The 25,585-nt window shown below is 32.6% G+C and overlaps 1 protein-coding gene across 4 annotated transcripts in view; it reads right to left on the bottom strand.

Moving 5' to 3' along the window:
- Positions 1-886: 886 nt before the first annotated feature.
- Positions 887-25,585, bottom strand: part of LOC145277985 (double-stranded RNA-specific adenosine deaminase-like) — a 42,621-nt gene continuing 17,922 nt past the window's right edge. For all 4 annotated transcript variants that reach the window (XM_080130148.1, XM_080130130.1, XM_080130138.1 and 1 more), the window contains 10 exons: positions 23,063-23,243; positions 22,119-22,275; positions 18,732-18,855; positions 18,296-18,431; positions 11,007-11,133; positions 7,170-7,334; positions 6,527-6,636; positions 3,821-4,003; positions 2,791-3,016; positions 887-1,496 (listed from right to left, as the gene is read on the bottom strand). In XM_080130148.1, coding sequence (XP_079986274.1) covers positions 1,250-1,496; positions 2,791-3,016; positions 3,821-4,003; positions 6,527-6,636; positions 7,170-7,334; positions 11,007-11,133; positions 18,296-18,431; positions 18,732-18,855; positions 22,119-22,275; positions 23,063-23,243 — 1,656 coding nt within the window. In that variant the 3' untranslated portion in view covers positions 887-1,249. The remainder of the gene's footprint in view (positions 1,497-2,790; positions 3,017-3,820; positions 4,004-6,526; positions 6,637-7,169; positions 7,335-11,006; positions 11,134-18,295; positions 18,432-18,731; positions 18,856-22,118; positions 22,276-23,062; positions 23,244-25,585) is intronic.

Raw genomic sequence — 25,585 nt, 5'->3', positions numbered from 1 at the left:
ATACAATATGGTAGCCTTCAAATCTAATGTAAACAAGTTCCTATGAAGTCGTCCTCATAAATAATCAAATTTCATCCAATACACATCATTAACAATTACTTCCCTACTACCTTACATCCATTAACCCTTATCAAGGACCAAAGGCCACTTGAGGATAAGTCCCCAAGACCTTAACATATTTAAATTTGAGTTCAGCACCATGCAAAACTGCTAAATAGACACACACAAAAAATTTGGACAAATATGGTAAAATAATCCAAAAAATGGAGTGTTTTTTATTAGCCCTAAAAGAGCCTCTGGGGCACACCCAAGAGTTATTGCGAAGTATAGACAAACAAAATTATATATAGAAATCAGTTACAACCTTTTAGAAAGTTTTATAAAAATCCAAGGCATCAATTTTTTTTTTTTTTTTTTTTTTTTAATAAGCACAAAAGTGTCAATTTTAGCCCGAAAGTCCCCTCTAGAAGAGCAACCAGTGTTTTCCCCGAAAATCCACTCATTTTTTTTTTTTTTTTTACTCCTGTTTAATGTTTGTGTAAAATTTTTTAAAAATTCCAAAGCTTAGTTATTGAGAAAGTGACAAGGGTGAATTTTGTCTTTAAGGGGAAGGGAGTTGATGAAGTAGCGTTTTTTTTTTTTTTTATATAAACTAAAATAAAATTTTACGACTAAGCAAGACGTAGGATTTTTCATCGGTTATGTTTTGATCCAACATAAATAAGTGAAAGAATGAAAATATCTAATATTTAAAAATCACTAAAAATCGTGGAATTTTATTTTCTTAAAAAAAAAAAAAAAATAAAATCTACCTCGATCAATTTGTGATTTTGGAATAGGACATCTTTGTTTTGTGGTGAGTATGTACATCATGATTTTTCTGTAGTTTTGATTAAAAAAAAAAAAATTCTAAATAAGTATCCCCCCCGCCCTTTTTTTTTTTTTTTTTTTTTTAGAATTGACAAAATATTTGCACATGTTTTGCATGTAAACAAAAATAATATTTAAAAATCACAGACAATTATCAAATCCTTTGAAAAATTCACTCAAGAGAAGAAAGAAAAACGATAATTCCTATGAAACGTATTCTGTCCAATGTATCTTTCTATCACAGTTGAGTTCATAATTTTTTTTTTTTTTTTTTTAAAGGAAAAGAAAATCTCTTGTTGGGATTAGTTTTATCAGTCAAATCCGAGAAAGACATGTAGTCAGTCAGCAGTACGTCCACAAAATAAAGGGAGGTCATTTTTCACTCTTTAAAGTTGTCGATATCTTGTGGCTTGCGTAACCAGCCTCCAATTTGAGCATCAATACAATGTTTATAAAACAAACGTTTTGCAGCTTGATAGGAGACAGCATTGGCTTTATGTTCACTGTAACTCAAGTTGAGAGTAATGTCTTCCCTATGACTATCTGTGCAATATTGTCGGAAACGATAAAGGACTGCTGCTTTGCACAAGCGACTTGCCATCGTGGGTCCACTTTTTGAAGGAGACCTGCAAAGAAAAGGGAAGATTGAATCAAAAAGTTGAATGAATCCAAATTTGATGAAAAAGAATTTAATGTTTCAGCACAATAATATATAAAAAAAAAAAAAAAAAAAAAAAAAAAAAAAAAAAAAAAAATGAAAAGGGAAATTACAAACAGTTGTTGATCATAAAACATTAAAAGTCTAATGTTTGCCTTTTTATAATGTATCTTTCATTAACAACTGCATAATGATATAAACAGTTTGGTCAATTTCCAGTCGATCATGACAGACTTAAAAGTTGGATAATATTCCAAGGCTTCCATTAACAATTTAAGTGTTTGACTTCCTAATTGAAGTTGATAGAAATGGAAACTCCAAATAGAAAAATCTGTTGGGATCAGAACAAAGCAGGCAATTCATTTGATTCTATCAAGTGAGCAAGGCAACAACCTTCAATGTATGCCGTGTTAATTCATCTCTGAAAATACGTCTGCATAAATCTAAATTTCTGTGTCATTTGAATGACCTAATTTCCTGTCAGAAGACGAAGAACACTCAATAAAAATCTTTATTTTAAGATCAATTAAAATGATTGACATTCCAAGACTTCACATTATGCAAGTAAAAGCAGAAATTGAAAATCCAAAAAGTAAAGATCCATACAGTTTGAAGGACATTTATAGAAATATTGATTGTGTGTACAGTTCTATCTCAACTGCTGTACTTGGTTGGGTGTAGGAGAATGGACAATGCAAGATGAATGGGCAAGCCTCAACTATACACATTTTCTCAGATGATCGGGGGGTGGGGGGGTCAGGTGAGCAGAAGGGAGGGGGATAGAGGTACAAATGCCCACAAAACATGGGGAAGTAACAATCTGACTGTTCCTTCTGATTCTCGATTGTATTTTAATATTCTCTCAATGCAAGATTGATTTGGAGTTCAACAACATGCAAATATCAAAACATTGATCGATCTGTATAAACTCCTTACAATGCTTATACAATTTTATTTATAAGCTCTATGCACATATTGAAGACTTGAAAAAAAAAAATAAATAAATATTGGTTTTTGTTCATGTTAAGATACTTGAACTTATAATTTAAGTATTCTAAATTTGGTTTATGAGTGGCTTTATGTATATCCTGATAGACTATGTAATTAATAAGACTGAGTTAGAATTCTACTGCTCAATTATGCACTAATATCATTGGAAAAGTATAAATGAAAGGTAATTAGAAAAAGGCACATTGAAAACATGTAAAAAAAAAAAAAATAAATAAATAAGAAAAAAAAGACAATTTTGCAGAATTTCTTACTCTGGTATGATCCTTCCAGTCGTTGCATTTGTTACTTCAATTGATTCCTGTCCTTTTGCCCAATTCACAGACAAGTCAGTCAAATCATTTTGTTGGAATGAGGGGATGAATGCTTCATTCAGGTTAGGGTGGTTGATATGGTATGGTGGGGGTAATTCGGAATTCAGTTCCTCATACAAACGACAACACATGGCGCGAGACAGGTGACCATGATCAAAGGTTTGGCCTACAAAACAAAATGGCCCAGAAGATTTTTAAAACAGCTACATGAAAAAAATAAATTAAAAAATAAATAAGATTCCTTTTTAATTGTGATGTCAATTTTATGGAAAATGAAAAAAACCATATTTGACTTCCTTTGAATTTGTGAGTTTTTAACCAAGATTTTATCAAACCTTGAATGTTTAATTCATTAAGCTCATTAACGCATAAAACTAACTTTAATGAAAGCTAGTCTGTGGAATAAACTGGATTCGAACCTTGCTCTGCCAGATGGTCATTCAGTGTCATTAACCACTGTCACCTCAACACTTCTTGCTGAGACATGTAAACATGTCTAAAATTATATTAAAAGAACACTTAAAAATAACATTTATATACTTGTAAAAGCTTTCAGATAAAAATACCCGAAATGATATGAAGTAGAAATTAAGAGGACAGTCCTAAAAGCATCAAGAGGACAGTGAAGGTGGAATAGAAGAAAAAGAATTGATAAAAAAGTTAAGATAACAAATTTCTGCAAATAGTGGTGACACCTAAATAGTATTTAAAAGACCCTTAATATAATCTTATGCTGTTTTTTTTTTTTTTTTATTCCATAGTAGCTCTTAATAATCTTTGAAAAAAAAAAAAAAAGGCAATGGTTAGGATTAGGCTAGAATTGTTAAAGTTATCAAAATGCTCACCAATTTACTTCTGGTTTTTATTTTGTTCTTGATATATTGCTACAGCTAAATATCACCATTTGAGCTTTAATTTTGAAATAACATTTTTGGTCTGAAAGTGAGGACAAAGGTTCTCTAATGCTTACCAAGAGTGATCGAATAAAAGTAAACTGGGTAGATGAGATGGCTTAAAATTGCGCCTTGAACACCGAGAACATTCCATTTTAGTAGTTTGTCACTGATGGACATTACTTTCATCATGTGAGCTGGTGTGAGATCTGTCAGTAATTCTCGAACCTCTTCATTTTCAATAATGTGTTCAGTTTTTCCTGGAGAAGTAAAAGATTTGGTTGGAAATTATAAATTTAAATTGAAAAACTGTTAAAAAAAAAAAAAAAAAAAAAAAAGACAATGCGTCAAAAATGACTAATTCATCCAGTATTTCTTGTTTTTAAAAAATAAAATTTTATTGTTGGAAATCGTTAGTCACCATTGTCAAATATCAAGGGACATAAGTCAAACAAGATTTTTTTTGTAAATTTATTTTTGGAAAAATAGATGATACAAGACAAAACGCAAGAGTTTATTAAAATCGGCCTTATTAAGATCAATGGACAAATTCAAGCAAGAGAAGTATAAACTCCTGTTCTTGGTCTTGTGCATTTTAACATCCCTCATTCAAATGCATAAGTATAATAGGATTTTAATAGAATCTCATGTCTTTGTTTTATATTTTTATATTGTTTTTCTAAAAATGAGTTTTAAAAAAATTTGCTTGCATTACTGTTTAACTTATGCCGGCAATAGCAGCTGAATCGTAATAAAATAAAAATTAAAGAACAAAATAAAACTAGTCCTTTGTTATTTTAATAAAATTCAAAAATTGAATTTTAAGTGAAACCAGCGATATCTACCGAATTGTCATGTCACAGTAATGAACATATCCAAAAATTATGAAAAATAAAAAAGGTAGAAAATTAATTATTAATGAAAATAGCTTTTGAGGATTATTAGCAACAATTGAGTCTTGCAAAAAAGATAAATAAAAACTGGAGAGTTCTAATTGTAGCGAAAGGAAGGTAGCTATTTTCTGAAACCTTAAAAGTTTTGTTCAATTTAGCAAAACTTAATTTTCGCTAATTGTCTTCAAAAACTTTTCATTAATAACTAATTTTCTACCTAATCGTTTTTCATAATTGTTGGATATTTTCATTACTGCAACATAATTCAGTATATACCATTGGTTTCACTTAAAATTAAATATTTTTCAAATTCCGCTACAATAATGAAGAATAAAAAAAAAAAAAAAAAAAAAAAATTAAAAAAAAACACTAAATTTGCATAAATTTTGGTTCCAGATCTTTTAATCTAACAGGTAGGAACAATTTTTTGTGCAATTTTCTTTTGTACATAAAAAGGATTATTCTGGAAAAGCAAAAGTATTTAAACAGATTTTTACTTTTGTGTTTTAATCTGCCATGTACAGAAAAATTAAGATGTGAATTTCAAATAATTTTTGATAATTGTGTAAATTTACTTCAATATTGTTAATATTGACATAAATTCATAGCATAATTTTGTGAACTATTTAATCGCAGAGTATTATTCAATGTTCGCTTATTTCAACTGATTGGATACAGCATTCTATCATTTAAGAATTAGTAAAATGTTAAATTCTTCTCTTGTTGACCGATGTTGACAAAAAAAAAAAAAAATCTACCCAAGTGATGCGTTAAAAAATCTAATTTCTTTTTTTTTTTTTTTTTAAATTATACATAAGTCATCGAAATCTACAAAAATTATAGCAGATTTTTAAAAAAAAACTTTAAAAATTATACAACATTGTTTTTGCCAACTGATTAAAGTTACATTTTACTTGCTACGAAATTAAACAATTTTAATCCAAATCACCAAATGATATCATTAACGCATAGGTTAGAGTAAATTACAAAAAGGTTCTATTTATTGACGTGAATCACTAAACAAAAATTTATGGTGTGAATTGTGTTGTAAACATGTTAAGAGATCAAGCTGTTATTAATAAAGAAATATTTTTGTCCAAGTCAAGGGAAATAAGTCATGACATGATTACCTCCCTTTAATGTTTAATAATAAATGATGAGTAAGAAAACTAATGCAAAATTTTTTTCAGCAAGTAACTCGTGCAAAATTATTTTCTTGCTAATAACAGTGGAAGTCACTAGTATAAATTCAGCATGGATATGCCAAATGAATTGCTAATTGGAGGAAAATCTGAAAATTTCACTGTTTAAAAAAGCAAAATATCCAATTCTGGAGAAAAGTATTGCTTGTTTATTATAAAAATGAAATGGATTTGATTATAGTGCTTTTAAGGCATCTATAAAAAAAAAGTGGGATTGGAATTTGCAATAAAGAGGGGGGGGCAATAATTATTTGTTTTTTTTTATTGAAAAATTCACAGCTGATTTTGAAGAAATTTCACTTCAATTACTTATAGTCAAAGATCACAAAATTCTCATTCAACAATTTTCTTACTAAATCTTTTATACACGATCTAAAAATTAAAATGTTTGGATCAAATTTCAATAAGATTTTCAGTAATTATCAGTTTTTTTTATTCTGCTTTACAAATATTTTGAACAGTTTTTTGTGATGCATCATAGTTTGTGTATTATCACCTAAATCCATTTTGAAAAACTAACGTGATTGATAAAAATGAAATGCTATAAGTCATTGAAAAATGTCACTGTGGCTCAAAAATTTAAACTTTACCCATTTTAAAATGAATTATTTAAAAATCAAATTCTTACGTGATAAAAAAAAATCAGTAAAACCTGAACTTTGACTCGAGATCAAATATAAATACAAACCTTCTTCAGATGTTGTACTGAGTGCACCATGGTCTTCTAATTCAAAAGCTGGTTTATGGGCTCCCATAGAAACCAATTCATTGTCTTCGTGTGTAAGTAACCGACTTGGCCTTACAAAAAAAAAAAAAAATGCTTAGTTTAAACAAAAATCGTCACCTTTGCTAATTTTAATGCTATCTAATAAATTCAAATACAGATCACTGAATGAAAGATGGGATTTACTGTAAAAAGAAATTAACTGAAGGAGAAAAAGTGGTTAGATTTCCTATGAGGATTGTTCAAGCAGAATAAATTTCTCAGAAAACAGATATACATTAGTTAAATAAAATTTGAATTATGTGTAAAAAGTCATAGTCTTGTTCATAAGTATGACAAGCCTCAGAAAAATATCAAAAGAACAGCTTCAATGTAGAACTTAGACAATGCAACATTTAAAGCCAAAGAAATAATGTGGCTTAGTTTATTAGTAATAGATAGAATTAATGGCCTAATTATATCTTTCCACAAAACCAAACATTTTGGCAGAACTTTATTTAGTAATCTTTTCATTGGTCTGTGCCTAATAAGACATCTTGTAAATTTGTAGACAAAAAGAACGCAATTCATTGGATGAGAAAGAGAGGGAAAAAAAGCCATGCCTTACATTTTGTAGAAAATTTCATAGTCACCCGTCGGGGGATCACTGAGAAATAAGTGGAAGGTAACATCATTTTTGATTTTCAGCTGCTTCTCATTTGGTGGCAAATAGAAGATACAAGTTGGTAAATTTGGGTGATCTAAAAAACGTTGAAGCTCAATGGTCAGGTAGCTGAAAAGGTGAAAGTTTACCAATTAAAACAGTAATAAGGAAAGGAAAGAAAAAAATTTAACATTTATTTTGAATTAGCATGCTTTGATTAACATGTGATCATTAAATGTGCGAGTTTTAATCGAAAGTAGGAGCTAATAGTGAGAAATTGGATAACAACTAGGACTGACATTCTGGGTGTCAAATTTGAATAGTGTCAATTCCATAGAATTATTTTTACGATGGATAATTGGCAACCTTTAGGTATCTGTTTCTAGAAGGAATCAGAGAAACCAAAAACAACAAAATCATGTTGTCCTTTGCCAATTCACAAACTTTACTAATCAAAAATGTTTGATATAAAAGATGACATTTATTGGTAAACACTTATCACTTATTTCCTTCAGTACAAAACAACTGAAAAGCAATTCGATGATGTGTCCCTCTCCTCCTCTCAAAGAGGCTACAGTAATGGCCAAATGCAAAGGATGAAAACCATCTACATATAGAAAAGGCAAAACGGCCGCGCGCATTTTTGTATGTCCAGCAAAGGCTTTTTTCGGAGGGGGGGGGGTACTATTTTTTTTTTTTTTTTTTTTTTTTTTAGAATTTTTTATATACTCCATATATTATATCTATGATTTGCAAATGGCAGTTGTCTATCTTATTTGAGTGACTTTTACAAAATTCACGCTATTCCGTCCTCTCGTATTTGTGTTTTTTTTTTATAAAAAAAGAAAAAAAAAAAAAACAGAAAAGAAAAAAAAAGAAAAAAAAAAGGCGGAGGCAGCTAGGGACATCCAGAAAGCAATTAGCTTTGATCAATGTGAGGGAAACCCTTCATATCAGACAATTGCTATTCATTTGGACACTTTTTGTGGGGAGCAGGTTTTCCCCAATATCGTGGGGAAACAAATGAAACAGCAGAAAGCTGAACGTTGTTCATTTCTCCACCTGAACTAATTCACTTAGTAAGTCAACTTTTTGATCGACATCGCTAAATTTGAACGCTTTTCACTTCCTATAGCGTCATAGCCTAGCGGTAAGATGTCACTTCTTTCATTTTCTTTTCTGCCTTCGAGTCACAGGTTCGAGCCTGCCTGCCTACTAACGCATTTTTTTTGGGTGCTCAACCCCCCTCCAAACACCCGGGCAACGCCAGATACTACCGCTAGTACACCCTAAATTGTACACTGACTTATTAGAATGTGTAACCATTTAAAGTGGTGGAAACAAACTTTTACCATGTACATGCATCATTATTATTCATCACAATGTTGATGCAGCTCATCTCAAATCAGATTACAAAAAGTCTCTGAATCAGAGTTCATATTGAAGATAAATGGTTCTTCTTGGGCCATGAATAATTTTTGAATTTGTTTTATCAACTATGTTCCTTACCTACCTCACAGGCAAAATTGAAACACGGCCATGTAGGAAGTAAACTCGCTTAGGAAGGGGGTCCTCTAGCATCCATATTTCTGCTAAGTATAATTCAGGTATACTGACAATATCTGATCGCTATGAAACTTCTAACCGGGCACTTAGCTGAAGATATCAAAGTAAATTGTCTAGGCTTAGCAGCTATGTCGAGTTCTTTTCTTCCAAATTGTCAGCCACCACTTTCCATCAAATTTGGGAATATGTGTTAGCGGTATGTATATCATAGTGGTTGACATAACACGATCGGGCCCCACCATCAATTTAGTTCACCAAAGGGCCAATGAGAAGATTTGAATCTAATGTTTTAATTCCCTACTGATCAGCTGCCCAACTGTCAGGATCTCGGCCTCAGGCATCATTTTTGCCACCCAAAGTCTTGTAGAACTCTGTAGAAGTGCAGCCTTATTTTACAACCCAAGCTGACAGGACAATCATTGGAAAATTTCAAACATCTAGGATCCATGATTACCCAAAACAAGAAAATAAAAGTAACATTAAGAAAACAGTGTTTTTTTGTTTTTTTTTGCTGCTTGTAATGTTTTATGTTGATGCTGGTCAAGCTTACAAATTCTCAGAAATTGTCCACTTGACAAAGTCGGAAATACCCTTATTCAGATGATGGAAGATGCCATTAGGAGGGGACTTCACTGGTTTAATAATGTGCTTTGCCCCGAACCAAGGACACTGACATAATACTTGATAGCTCTGAGACCTCTAACTAGGTGGTCAGCTGAAGATGTCAAAGCAGACCATGAACTCTTGTGTAATCTGAACACATTGGAATCAAAAGTTGATTGCAATTATAACCAAGGAAACCCAAAACTGTCACGACTCGCATGCAGGAAGATAAAACTTTATCAGATCAATAGGAGTCTGCTCAACTCATGGAAACAATATCTACTGAGAACTATTCATTGAATACAAGTTGCTATTTTTACCCATAGCCATTGAGTTCAACTTTTTCTCCATCAGTACCAGGTAGTGAATGACCACAAGAGCCTGGATTTGAACTTAAAAGATTTCATAATTTATGTTCAGGTGAATCATGTACTTTAAAGAAAAAGTCAATCACATGATTAAGACATTTACACATTTTAATATTCAAAATTAACAAGTTTGGCAAGTGAAGATTTTTTAGTTAATTTTTAAAAAAATTAATAGTCAGCTAATGTACTTCCTAACTTCTGGTGTGTCTGCTACTGGAAGTGGTAACAAGGCAAATCAGATCTTTTGCTTTTTTTTTTCTCCAAGACCTATATCTTCCCTGTGCATGTACTCTACATTTTGATTTTTTTTATATTTAATAATTATTAAAACGTTTTCTTTCGATCTTATTTTAATTAAAAAGCATTGGAATTTTTTTTTTAAAGAATTAAAAATCTTTGAATAATTAACTATTTAGTTTATGAAGCAATGTCAGCCACGGAACTGTGCATCACCAAAACAATAATGAAAGACCTATTATACAAAACTTTGAAAAGTTATTTGAAAACTTATTTTTATAATTTCATAAACATATTTCTTATAAAATTTTAAATAAAATAACTTTAAATTCTGTTATTAAAAGTGCAAATAGAAACTTATTGTTATTTTTATCTGTATAATTTTGTTTCGGCTAGAATCGAAACTGAAAGCAAAACTGTAGCATTCAAAGCTGATGATGTTACCACTGTACCAACGTGATAGGCATATGAATCGATTAAAAAAGATGAATATACAAAATGTAGAACTATTTTTTCAATTTTGACCCCTTAAAAACTATTTTAACAGACCCAAAAAAGAATGGTTCATAAAAAAAAAAAAAAATCCAATCATTTGAAACCCCTAGCGCCGCTCTGCAACTTAGTTTCAGAGAGAGAGAGAGAGAGAGAGAGAGAGAGTTTGAAAATATAGAGACAGACAGACATATAGCCTTTTATATATTAGATCTTATTTTCCCTACTCTCTTATGTCAACATATGTAAATTAGACAGTAGACACACTAGCAAGTGACTGCTGAACACTAAATGACTTCTTTTTTTTTTTGCATATAAAAACGAAATATATGCAAGCTATAAAGATAGTGATTATATGTATAAATACCTACTTTCAGTAATTAGTTATCAACCCAAAATTCTGCTTGGACACAAGTCTAATACAAAGCTAGAACATCATTATTATTGGCACATTAAAGAAATTAGGTTATTTAATGACATGCAATCTTTGACTGTTCGTTTTCAGCTGGATTTTATTGCAAAGTACCAAACTTACCGACGGAATGTTCTTCTTGCAATTACAGCGGCATGGCTATCAACAATACATCTGCCATCAGTTGTTAACATGCTTGATGTTATACACCGATTTCCAATTGCCAGGACAACAACTTGCATAGTATTATCTGAAACAATTAAGAAAAAAATATTTTTAAATTTGTGAACCGGATTTATCTTTAATGCTGAAGGTTAACTTGAGATTTTTAGTTCCTTTGGAAATCATTTAAAAACATAAAAGGCAGAGACATTCTACAACTAGAAATTCTTAGTTGGTGGGGCATAAGTTTAAAAAGAAAGACATAAAACATAAAACGACAATTTATGTTACTATAAGTTTCATGCGACAAAAGCGATCAGCTTTGAAATATACAAATATATACTAGTGTCACAGCAATCCTAAAAGGTCATTAAAGCGAAAAGATCAAGAAAGTTGACCTCTAACAAACTTTCATAAAGAAAATTTTAGATATATAAATAAAATGGTACAATTTCCCCACATCACAATATGTATTGCAAAAGTTGACTGAATGGCAAGTTATTTATTTATTTTTTTTTTAATCACTTATGTTCACCACAAACAAGGCACATCACCACCTGGACACAAGAGACTACTGTTTGGAACCATGGTTAGAGAAAATGAACAAGATGTTGGTTTACATTATATTTAAATGTCTGCATATAGGAGAGAAATGTTGTGCATTTCTCTCCTAATAATTACTTAAATAAACACAAGGCCAAACGACATTGCTTTTAACAAAACAATAATAAAGGGTTTATTTAAAAAAGGCGAGATTGTATCTCAAACTGGAGAGAAAGAGTGTAAATGTCTGCCATCAGACTGCTGTTATCAACAAGTAGCAGTGGGAGGGGTGAGTGAGAGAGGTCTGTATAGGTCGCTTGCTGGCGTCTCTCTGGCGATCGCAGCTGAGATCCCAAAGGGCTAAAAATAGTCCTTAAAGGGACAGCTCAAATCAATGCGCCCTGCCAACCGATTGGTCAGTGTGGCCGAATCACTTTGGCCCCAGGCATTGATCCGCTTATTGTAAATAGTTTGTTAACTGCTACATGCATATCAGTATAGTCAGGCAGCAGGGAGGGAATGTAAAGTCCAGCTGTTCGAGGGAAGAAACTATTTGAGTAGAAAGCTTTCAGGTATTTAATTTAGTGAAGGGGTGGGATTTTGTTAAGCAGGTTTGTTGGGGGGGGGGTATATACGTCGATGGTGCATTAGTGCAAGAAGTTCATGAGAGCATGTTACATTAAAATGCTTGTAAAACAAGCACAGTTGGAGCTAAGTTGACAAAGCAGGATCTTCAGATTGGACACTTTTTTTAGACGCTATTCTTCAAGTGGTAGAGACTAGCAGCAGATGCACCAGCGCAGATGTGGCAACAATACTCCATCCCTGGGTGAATGGTGGCTTTGTAGTGGCACAGGATACTCTCAAGTGAGAATTGAGTGGTTGTTTTACGGCATATCAACCCTTTTCGGAATCCAGTTATTTTGGAAATAGTATTCGATGTTGTATTCAGTTATTTTGTTTTTATTCTTCAAGCTCTATGTATCTTCAATCATTAGTTTGTAGTGTTTGGTTTCTTTGTTTTAAAGTGGATTTATCATTTTTGTTCCCTGTCCTGCAGAACATGAATAGGTTTTGCAATGGGAGAGGGGAAAAGGTTACAGTATTAATGTTTGGTATATTTTAAGTTAGAAAACCAGTCAGAAAGTGGGGGAGATAGAAAGAGAAAGGAAAAATAAGAGGAAGGAAAAGTGGGAAAAGATGAGTTGCTTTTGTTTTTGCAGAACATGAGGGTTTTTTGGGGGGAGAGGGGAGTATATTTTTTGGAAGAGTCCTATTTCTTTGAGGTAGGATAAGATTTTTCCAGTGTTGTTCTTATCGAAGATTTTCTTCAGATTTATTTCCTTGTAGTGTTTTTCTCTAATTTGTGAGAGATCTATACATTCGGTTAGGTGTTTTATAGTAAACGGTGTTTGACAGGGAATAAATTGAGGTTGTGTTTCTCCTTTTAGGAGGTAAGAATGTGTTAGGTTCAAGTGAGAGTAATCTTCTAGAAGGATAGAGGGAGCTCACCTTCTTTACACCAGCCTAAAGTATACATCATGTAAAACAAAAATAAAATAGGCAAGGAAATTGTCAAACAGATAAAAAAAATTGACACAAACTGAATTATATATTAGAATAAAAAAAAAATGTAAAAAATAAAGGAAGAAATCCATACAACCAAAAAAAAATGGGGTTGTATGCATCCAAGTTAACCACCATATAAAAACAAAATGTTGGGATCATATGTACAAGTTATTAGAAATGGAAATGATAGTTCTATGATATGACAACCCAGAAAAAGAGGTTTTGATTTCACTGGAGATTATTCAAATTTGTGTAAACCTGATCTGATAAAACCTGCCAAAATAAAAGCCGAGGTTTGTCAATAGGATGACAGATCATCAGGGAATTAAGATCAGACAAAACGAGAATGAAAGCATGTCAGTCTTGTCAAGTAGGATCTGGTCTATCAGCCAAAATAGAACAGGCTTTTTGAATGTTTTAGCTAAATACTTAGTCCTTTCGAATCAGGACATTAGAAAAGATGCGGGCAAGAAATGCTTCGACCATTTTTGAGGCAAGAGCCTCCAGGAATATTTGAGAAAATTACACTGGTATAGAATAAGTGCATGTAAAGTTTGTAGAACTTGCTATAATTATGAAAAACGAAGACAGGTTGGTTGGTTGGTTGTTTGTTTTACGGCATATCAACCCTTTTCAGGTTATTTAATGCAGAATCCAGTTATTTTGAAGAAAAATTTTTTAATAGAATATTTTTTTTTTCAAGTCGGTTTCTATTTAACCCATAGTTGGGAGCCTAACAGGTACTACCACTCCGTGTCAGAGTGGACCTGGGAGCAATGGTAATTAAAGGGTGGCTCCACACTCCCCAAAGCCCACAAGCTGGGCCCTCACCATCGGATATAGTTTAAGGTCATATCCAGGACCAAAGTCAGAATACCTCTATTGAAACGAGATGTCAAATAGAGGACCTCTCAGAGCAGAAAATGATAGCCAAGTAATTATTGTGTACTATGGAAATGTTAAAATAGAAATCGACACAAGTAGAAAGCTGGGGTAAATGAAGTAGTTCAACTAACAAGTTCAATACTTCTGAGGATAGGCTACTTCCTTAGGGATAGTAGTTTCTGCCGGTTGAAGGAAAACAATTTTCCTTTCTTGTCACAAGATAAAGACTTGCTGTTTGAAGCACAATGAAACTCTTCACCCCCCCCCCACACACACAATTTGGTGTTTTCTGCTCACATCTTTTTGCCATTCGATTTCTCAGTGAATAAGCTCACTCAGCATTTTTCGAGCCGGTTTTCGTCGTCTGCTGGGGGGGGGGGCAGGATTTAAACTGCAGAAGTACCCAAGTTTCTAGGTTAGATTAAATTAGAGAGATAATCCTCAATACAGGCTGACACATGAATTGTTTTAAGTAAATAGATGGATGAATGAGGATAAATTAGAATTCATTTTTTGAAATGTGAATCTATAGTTCAGATTAGCCAATTATTTGTTTGTGTTTAACGACCTATCAACCTTTCTATGGTCATTTAAGGCCGTGGAAATTTTGGTTTGGTTTTGTGGCATATTAACCTTTTTATTTTTGGTCATTTGATGCCGATTACAGGGATTTGCATTTTTTTTTTGTATTTTTATGTATTTAAACTCATTCTGTAGATAAAGATTATACTTTTTGGTATAAGTTTGCTTTTTTTTAAGAAATGCCAGTATTGTCTTTGGATTCACTTTCTCAAAAAGTTCCCCCATGCTGTTGACATTTTTTTTCGGATATGTGAGAGGTTGCTACAATTTAGAAGGAAGTGCTTCACCGTAAGGGGCTCTTGGCACGCCAAACACTTTGGAGGGTCTTCCTTTTTTAGCAGGAAGAAGTGTGCTAGGTGTGTATGTTCCATTCGGATGCAGGACAGAACTAGTACTTTCCTGCATAATTTTCTGGATTCAGATTCGCAGAGTGAATAGAGATAGAACATAAAGAATAATAATTACAATATTTTTTTCTCTTTATTGTTAGTCTGGGCTCAGGCTAGATAATCTTTGTGTGATGTATATGGTGAGGTATAAAGATGAACGACACTCCATAAGTGATGAGTCATAGATAATGATTTTTTTATATAGATCTTGGGGGTTGATCTATCATGAGGAATTAGATGAGAAGGATTCATGAATAGGAAATTTTGATGTCAGAGATAGACTTGGATTTTGAGGAATCAAAAAAAAAAATAAATGTAGGGGAAGAGATACCTCACTAAATTATACACTGGAGCATGGTTGGAGAGTGAAGAAAATTGCCATGTTCTGTTATAATCATGGGATATGGCGACCTGCATTTAACTAGCTGTAAACACTATCAATAATTCCCCCCACTCTTTATCTGTGCCTAAACCTAGACGTAGATTCCATGAACAAAGCTTTTTTCTTAGAACTGCACGCCTGTGGAATTGTCTTCCGTTTTCCTGCTTTCCGGCTGACTACAATATGGTTGTCTTCAAGTCTAACGTAAATAAGTTCTTGATGAGCCGTTCCATATAAGTTATCAACTTTACCAAATTTTCATTACTAATGATTACTATAATGCCCAATTTCTACTGTACACTCTTTAACCCTTATCCTTGAGTGGCCTCTTGGCCTTGATAATGTGGTGATGCCTATGTAAAAAAAAAACAAAAAAAAACAAAAACAAACTTGAATGCACAGTATTTTCTTGGTGTTCAGCTAGGTAGCATAAAATTAAGGATTAAATAAAATGTTAAAGATGTATTATTATTTGGGCTATGACAACAGCATATTCTTTTCATTGTTTTGACTCTCGAGTGTGTATCCGTTGACATCTTATATGCTTTTATATAGAGTGATCTGGTTCTCGGTTGATTAACTATCTAACTATGTCGGATATATACTCGAGAGTCCAAACAATGAAAATATGCTGTTGTCATAGCCCTAGTTATTATACATCATAGTTTATTACTTAGATAATCAGAGAACACTATGGCTGAAGATGCTGAATGGAAATAAGTAGAATGAGTGGGAGTATCAATGAATTTGGAATAAGTTTACCTTATTTATTCCAAGTGTAAAACAAGTGAACTAAAAGTAAATTACCTCCACATTCAATATTCCATTGCATAATAAGTTGGTATTTCATACAGAAGACCAACATTAGTAAACAAAAATTGGAAAATGTTATCTTCATAAAGCAAGGTATGTTTATGCACAGGATTAACTTAAAAACTAATTAACAGATCATTATGAATTTTGGAATACAACTACTAGGCATAAGGGAGCCAAATATGGACTATAATTTACTTTTATACAAAGAGGATAAAAGCTTTTAACGAAAATTGAGAAATTTTCAAATGTGATGTTGTCCAAATACCCCCCCCCTCCAAGCTTTTGAAATATTGTAAAGAAACTGAAATTTGGGGAATTAATTGACGTCTAATACCTATTACTAAAATTTCACAAAAAGATTTTTTGTGAAATTTTAGTAATAGGTATTAGACGTCAATTAATTCCCCAAATTTCAGTTTCTTTACAATATTTCAAAAGCTTGGAGGGGGGGGGGTATTTGGACAACATCACATTTGAAAATTCAAATATTTCAGATTTGACTTCTGTGCACCATGAATAAGTTGCTGGAATATGAATAAATAAAGAAGTGATCAACCACCTCAGTAAAAATAATCTACTCAGTGGCATGCAATACAGTTTCGGTTCTGCTAGATCTACAGCAGATGTGCTAACTAATATCACACAGGATTAGTGATTCACTTGACGGAGTCTTCGTATCTAGAGCAATTGCTCTTGACATATCAAAATGTTTTTGATAGAGTGTGGCATAAAGGTCTACTTCACAAGATTGCCAACTACGGAATAGCTGGAAATGCTCTCAGTTATTAAATCCTTTCTGTCGGATAGGTTCATAATAGTTGTTGTGTCGTCAATGGGCAGAAATCAGAAGCTTATAGTATTAACACTGTCATCCCTTAGAGTTCCATCCTGGGCCCAACTCTCTTCCTGATCTTCATTAATGATCTCCCCCAAATCACATTCTTAAATCTGTAGATATTTATGCAGACAACACTATCATCTATGGCAATACTTCAAAGACCGGCAATGACCAATATCTTTCTGATTCTCTCTCTTCTGACCTTGAGCACATGGTACAATGAGGAAAAAGGTGTCTGGTTAATTTTAATGTATCTAAAACGAAGCTTCGCTCTTTCCATCACTCTTCACTCTTGATCTGAAATGGAACACATACATCAAATCCATTGCCAAAATCACCAGAAAAATGATTGGATCATTCTATCACTTCAGTAGATATCTCACTGTCAAAGCAATCATCTACCTGCATAAAAGCCAAATATGTCCTAGGATGGACTACTATTGTCACATCTGGATAGGAGCTGCTCAGAGTTACTTATCCTGCCTTGACAGAGTTCAAAACTCGCTTTGAAACCACAGAAGAGTCACTGCAAGCCTGTCTCTGCTCTATCATTTTCATGGCAAGTGCTTGTCTGAGCTTTAATTTATGCCCCCCCCCCCAACTTTTACAAAAAAAAAAAAAAAAAAAAAAAATCCCCTAATAATTTCCCCTACTCTATCTGTACCTAAATCTCAATGAAGATTCTTTGAACAAAGCTCCTTTCCTAGAACTGCATGCCTGTGGAACTGTCCTGCTTTCAAGCTGACTACATGGTCATCTTCAAATTAAATATGAACAAATTCCTATTGAGCCATCCCCCTTAAATAATCAAGTTATTCCCAATTTCTACTCCTAACGATTACTACGCTGTTGTCCAGATGAATACCGTACCCTCACTAAACTTTCTCCTGCAGCCTCCAGGTCTTGATAAGTGGTGACTCCCTTATAAAGAAAAAATTGCACTGAATTGAATTCATAGTCATTAGATGCAATGAACCTGTTGAGCCTTAAATTTTTAGATATTTTCTAGAACGAAAATCATGGATGGGTTTTGATCAAAATTGAAATAAGGAAACACAAAGTTTAATATTTTTATATCTTGATTTTTAATCTTTGTAAGCGAACATAAAAGTGATGCAATACTATTTTGTTTGAAGCATCAATGGATATTCTTCTACATAAAATATAACTTGTGGATAGGTCTCGGCCATTTTGTATAAAGTAAAAAAAAAAAAATTAAAAAAAATCACTGTTGGGAAACACTTACTACTTATCTGTACAACACTAGCAACAGATTTTTCTTTATTCCTCAGATCCGGAAACTGTTCCAGGTACATGTAAAGGTGTTTGTAGACAAGATCTGTTATCTTTTGACCTTTACTCTTTTCTTCAGGAGTAGGATTCTGAAAACAAAATATTTTGATTTTACAACCTTTTAGTACATATATTATTACCAAGCTTCATTCTGAAACGGTATTTTAATAACTAAACATGCATACTGAATGGATGCATCTTAATATTTTTCGTAAATTATAATCGCGTACTATACCAAAATTTTAACTGATTTGAATTCCTAAAATTTATATGCAACAAAAAAAATTTACTTTCAAACTTTGATATACACTGGGAAAATAAAAATTGGTTTCACCCACTACTTGCACCCGAAAAAACAAATTTTAAATATAGTTTCATGCAAAACTTACACTTGAAACTTGTACATTTAACTTCTTTAGTGCCTCAATTCCTGCCAGTCTTTTTGCTTCTTTTTTGCTAGATGCAACTGCTTCAGCAAAATATTCATTATCAATCAAGACACAAGCCTTAAATCTGAAAAATACAAAATAGTTTTGTTTTTACATTCAACTGAACAGTTTAAGCATAAATATTATTATTGGATATTCACAAATTCATTTAGGTATGATTGACCAAGTCTGACCTCATATTTACTCATTTCCAATTATATAGGAGCATATAGAGGAAGGGTTGATTTAGCTGTGTGACCAAAGATAGTAGATATTTGGGCACTTATTTAAGGGTGGGGGGAGTCTTTATGGTGTACCAACTTGTCACGGTATGAAGATGTTATATTTTACAAATCACAAAAATTAATCAAGTAGTTTTTGTTATTTTTCTTTTAAGAAAATTTTTTTACGATTTTTAGCGAGTAAAGAGTTTATTATTTTGAATACAAACAAAATCTCTGTAGTCAAATTAAGTTCAATTTTAGCAAAATTCAAAACCTGGCACCCACTACTTTTCCCCCATTCAGCTTATCATAGAATTTGATTTTCTTAAAAAAAAAAAAAAAAAAAAAAAAAAAAAAAATCTAGAAGTGTAAGCCATGTTTAGTTTCATAAAAGTTTCAGATGGTTCGTTGTTTTAAACAAGTCCTGAGAGGTGACTAGTTTGCAGTAGACAGAACAGTTTTTGATGGTTCGTTGTTCTAAACAAGTTTTGAGAGGTGACTTGTTTGCAGTAGACAGTTCCACAGAGCAAAATATTCTTACTGTGTCGAGACGATGGGGGGGGGGGGCATGTGAAATTGCTCCAGAAAAGGTTTAATATTTATGAAGCAATTCTGGTTTCTGATTGGTTGGTAGCAGAACATGAATTAATTCGATTCGTCAGTTCATAGCAGCATCGTTTATAAATAGAATCGTCTGACTGTGTGGGACCATACCCCATTACAAGTCCAAAATATTGCAACAAAAAAGAAGCTACTTGAACAAATGTGAATTTTGAAATATGACATCTTTGTCCCATGGTTGGCATCAAGACTTTCGTGCATGTTTAAAAAAATTTTCATTGTAAGTGCAATTTTAAATAAGCAGGTAGTGAAGAGAATTTAACAAGGGAGGAAAAACACATGCATACCTACTTCCACCCAGAAGACAGTTTTAGTCAAGGAGTGAATATCCAAATAAAGTATATTTAAATTAGAATGATAGCATTTGTAGTTTCATTTTTTTTTTTTTTTTTTTTTTTAAAGAGTTCTAGATATCTGCTCAAGAGAATTGAATCCAAGCCACATAAACTGCACCACCAAAGAAGGGATGACACGGCTCTAAAGAACTATGCAACAAAAATCAGGACAAAAAGTAAAATTGAAAATCAGAAAAGCTATAAATATTTTACTTTAATATAAAATTTATAACTAGTTCCAGTATTAATTTTTGCAGGGAGAGAAGGAAGCTATTTATTTATTTGTATATATTTTTTTTTTTATCAACTTTCGAGTAACATATTTTCAGTTATATTGAAAACAAGAAAATCAACCTCGCAATGGGAACCAAATTAAGATAACAGATCGTGGACAAACAAAGAACTCAATATTTTATTGGATAGAGCTATAATAAAATTATAGTAAACTGAACACTACTGCAGTTTCACAGCATCATCAAAAGTATCTCAAATTAGTTGGATACACTTCTGATGATCAGTGATGTTATTAAACTGTTAATGTTAAACTAAATACATTTTATTATATATATATATATATATAATGAATATTTTCTGAAAGTTAATATGTGTATGTGTTTATATTTTGATATGCAGGATTATCTCCTAAACTAATCCACTGATTAATTCTAGGCAATATGGCGAGTTACATGGACACGTTTTTTTGGAAACTATACAATATTAATTGCTTTTCAACTTAAGTCACTCCGGTTTTAGAACCAAGCAACTAAGGGAGATAATTCTATTTTTAATTCCATAAAAAAAAATTTAATCTATATTAAAATTGAACATTTTGTTATAAAAAGTAGGCACACATGATAATTTATTTAATCGTAAAAGATATAATTTACATTTTTGTAAAAGAAAATTTTGCTAATTAAGTTGGAGTTTTACAAAAATTAGTCTCAATATTGGGTACTTGTACAGTTTAATCAAGACATTAAAAAAAAATGAAAATATTGAAAAAAGGTGATAGTGTACATATCCATTATGGAATGAAGATCTCTGAAAAAAATAAAAAAATTCACTAAATTTCATCAAGTAGTTTTTTTTATAGCGAAAAAATAATTTGTTATGATACCAAGCAAAAGGTTTGATTTTTAGGAAGAAAAGCTAGTATTAAAGATGGGGAGGGAGTGTCAGCACTTTAAAGTGAGTTATCTCCCCGTGGTGTGTTAAAAAAATTCAAAGATGACTACCTCAACGCGCTGTCATAAAAGCATGTTTTTCAGCTGTGAAAAAAAAAAAAAAAAACTACTCAAATTAAGTGAAATTTTTCTTCGGAGATCTTTGGTCCAAACCAAATTTGACCGTACGAATTGAATAAAAAAAAAAAAAAAAAATGCATACAATATAAACTTTTTTCAATATTTTCATTTTTTCAGGTTTTGATTTAGTACCCAATATTGTTTCCAAGTTTTGGGTTTTTTTTTTTTTTTTTTAGTGAATTCTTTTAAAATTTACAAAAAAAATTAAAAATTAAGTTTTATGAATAATTTAATTTTTTTAAGAACTAAAACAAAATAAAGACTTATAAAATAACTGAGAAATTTACTTTTTCTTCATTTACTAAATTTTCATACTGTTACTAAATATTCGAGAGGATGTGTAAAATGCTTAAAGTTTGAGATAGCTTTCCATCATGAAACAGCTTGAATGGGCATATATTAATTCACTATATATATATTTTTTTTTATTGCTATCAAAACTTAGATTTTTTTAAAGGGAGACACCACTTATCAAGGCCCAAAGGCCACTTGAGGATAAGGGTTAATAAATATAAGGTGGTAGTTTAGTAATTGTTACTGTTGAAAATGGAGTAAAAATTGGATTATTTAAGGGGACGACTCAACAAGAACTTCTTTACAGTAGATTGAAGGCTACCATATTGTAATACTCCAGGAAGCAGTCCAATGGAACAGTGTTCCACATGCTGGCAGTTCTAGAAAATAAACTTTGTTCATGGAATCTACGTCTAGAATTATACACAGATAGAGAGTTGGGAAAATTGTTGATAGTGTTTGTTTTTGTGAAAGTTTGGCAAGGGGGTGACCATAGATTGGAGCTCAGACGAGCACTTGCCATGAAAATGATAGAGCCGATTTAAACAGATTTGAATACAAAAAGCCTACCCCATTGGTCCTCGTTCATCAGCCAAAATAACTTCACAAGTTCTGCCCATTGATGTCATTAATTCATAAAGTTTCATAACTGGATGCTTTTCTTGTGAAATGTTACTGTTATTGGCAGAGGCAACTCCCTCTTGATTCTCTATAAGTTCTGCTTGGCCTGCAAAAAAAATGTAATGAGGAAAATTAAAAAAAACACAAAAAAAACTAATTGTTTGTTATTGAAATAAGTTTATGATAGCGAGACGTGTGCAGAACGGGAGACTTTTGTAAGTGATGAGAGTTGTTATGTTAGTAAGATGTAAAAAAGTTGTGGTAAGACGGGAAACAAAAACAAACAAAAAAAAAAAAACATGGGTGGAAATGATAAGGATGGACTTGAGAGAAAGAGTGATAAAAATCTGGTTAGTTTGGAAGTCAATGCCAGCACATAAAACAGATGTTAAACCAAATTCATCAAGTCAACAAAATCACCAAGAGCATTTTACATTAAACTTTCATAGAAAACTCAATCACCTTGCCAAAAAATTGAACAAGTAATTTTTTCAAATTACTTTTTATTTTATAATCTGAAATTTTACTGAGTAACGGATGTTAAGATTTTAAAAGATGTTAGAGGAAAGGGGAATATTTAATTCTCTCCCACTGCAAGAACTACGATACCGGAGCTGGAAAGTGGGATTGAGAAGGAGCACACTGACCTGCATAAGTCCCTGAACAGCCCCATCAGCATTCCCTGGTGGAGAGAAGGCTAAACCTGGGAGGGACAGGCATTCCTAGAACTGAACAGAACCAACATTACACTGCAATCAACAGGGACCAGGTTATTACAGGAATGGTCTAATCTATTTTGAGGGCCGAGGGTAAAAATCCCTAACCGGAGAGAGGGGGGGGGCTCAACACATAAGTATGCATAAAAATTTAAAAAAATTGATTTTCGTTCTCACCACTCTCTTCTTCATGAAGTACAGCAATATCGAAGGCTTTACGTGAAGCTCTGTTTTTAGCTTCTTTCTTAGTTCTACCAACACCTTGAGGGTAGCGTTTACCATTCATCGTCACCTGAACTGCAAATATGGCTAGTGGATATTTAGGATCAAATTCGAGTTCCACATCATGAAAAGTCAACTACAAATACAAAAGAAGGCAAATAGCATTAACAATGACAATATATAAACACAGAATTTGAACAAACAATTTCTTCATTTTGGAATTTAAAAAAATAAAAATTATATTCAATTTTAATGTTGATGATTGACAGCAAATTCAAAGACCATATCCTCATAACAAAACGTAGCATATGTTTATAAACAAGTAACCATTAAGAGATAATATATTAGGCTAAAGTTCTAGCAGGATTTTTAATTTTTCATTTCAAATGTATTTGCAGAATTTTTCATTATAATACCTTTACTTTATGTATGATTTTAACGAGCATTTTTCGTTCCATGTAATCGTTTGAATTACAATTGTTTGAAAACAATTCTCTTTTCAGAATGTTGAATACAAGGGGAAAAGAAAAGCAAATTTGCACAATTTTCTTATTTCAATTCAAGCTAGGCCAAAAAAGCTGCTGAAACAGCTCACGATATAAACAAAGTGTTTGGCCCAAGAACCATTACTGAAGATACAGCACAATGGTGGTTTAAGAATTTTCATGGCGGCAACAAGAGTCTTGAAGATGAGTGGTGTAGTGGTTAGCCATCAAACGTTGACAACGGTCAATTAAGAGCCTTAGTCGAAGCCAATTCATGCACAACTGTTAAAGAACTTGCTTCTGAATTAGACGTTACGTTTATGATTTCCAACCACTTGAGAGATTGGAAAGACAAAAATCTTTACAAATGGACGCCTCACAAACTGAATGACAACCAAAAGAAATGCCGTTATGAAATGTCATCTTCCCTTCTTTTATGCAAAAAGAACGACCCGTTTCGACCAGATTGTGACTTGTGATGAAAAGTCGGTTCTTTACAACAACCGGGGATGCTCAGCTCTGTGGTTAGACACCAGAGCCAGAGTTGCTCCAAAAGAAGGTCATGCCGACTGCTTGGTGATCTGCGACAGGTCTCATCTATTATTTTTTTTTAAATACAGGCGAAACCATTATGGCGAAGAAGTACTCTAAACAGATGAATGAAATGCATCAGAAACTTTAACACCCAGCATTAGTCAACAAAAGAGGCCCAATTCTCCTCCATGGCAATGCCCGACTGCATGTTGCTAAACCGACCCTGAAGAAGTTGAATGAATTGGGCAATGAAACTGCCTCATTCGCCATACTCTCCAGACCTCTCACTTACCGACTACCACTTTTTCAAGCATCTTGACAAATTTCTGCACGAGAAATGCTTAAAAAATCTAAGTCATATCAAAAACGCCTTCAGTGACTTCATCGGCATCAGAACGCAAAAGTTTTACATCACCGGCCTAAATACACTTGTTTTGCACTGACAAAAATGTGTTGATTCTGATAGTGCTTATTTCGATCAATAAACTTGTTTGAGCCAAGATATGTTCACCTAAATTTAAAAGTTAAAAACTGCAAAAACTTTGTCAACCTGATATATATATTTGAATATTTTGGCAGCAAGTCATCATTCAAGCACGTCTGAATTATTTTTTTCTGATTTGATTTTGTTGGATATCTTTTCAATTCGCCGAGTGGTCTTTTATTTCAGCTGGCACGTTGTATATTATGGCACCCAGTAGTTGTTGTTTGGCCATATTCTTCTCAGTGATTTTAATCTGTAAATACGATCATCGTCAGGAGCGACTGCTGTTGTCATTTTCTTTGAGGCTTGGTGTATTTGTTACAGGAAAAAAGGCTGTCCCCTTTTCCTGTAAGTAAGAACTTTAGATAAGTGGAAAATGAGATTAGGATAGACTGAGATTCGAACTTTGTAAGCAAGGTTCAGAAATAGATTAAGAAAATGGAATATTAGAATTTCGTATTGTTAAATTTCATATAAAATAGTGTAGATATGTTTGTAAAAAGAATTTAATTGTTCATTCTTTTATGGAAATTGAATTAAAAAAACAATACAATTTAAAAATATATTGAAAAATAGGTAAGTGAGAATTCTTTGTCTGCAGAAGTGTGTTTGGAACATGTGCCAAGCCACGTATGTTAAGCCACGTGAGTTCGTCACATGAATTCAAATGAATTCTCAATATAGGAGTTAGCCAGGAAGATCAGAGGCAGTCGGGCAGCCAGGATCGGACAGTCAGCAGAGTCGGTCGGACAGAGCTGACATGATAAGAGGAGGGTCCCTTTAGAAGCGAAGGGAGAATGTTTAATCATGTAGAATGACTAAGTTCCTTGACGTCATCATCATTCGACCGGTTGATCTGATAAAGTTTTTTTGAATTCCAAATCGCCATGTACTAATTGTTTCTCTTTACCTCCAAGACAACTGCCTCTGTCAAACTTGCATGCTACATAGAAGAAAAAAAATTATTTTTTGTTT

This window comes from Euprymna scolopes, chromosome 1, assembly GCF_053919585.1.
Source record: "Euprymna scolopes isolate OS-2025 chromosome 1, ASM5391958v1, whole genome shotgun sequence".
NCBI lineage: Eukaryota > Metazoa > Mollusca > Cephalopoda > Sepiida > Sepiolidae > Euprymna > Euprymna scolopes.
This window is presented reverse-complemented; position numbering and strand designations above follow the sequence as displayed.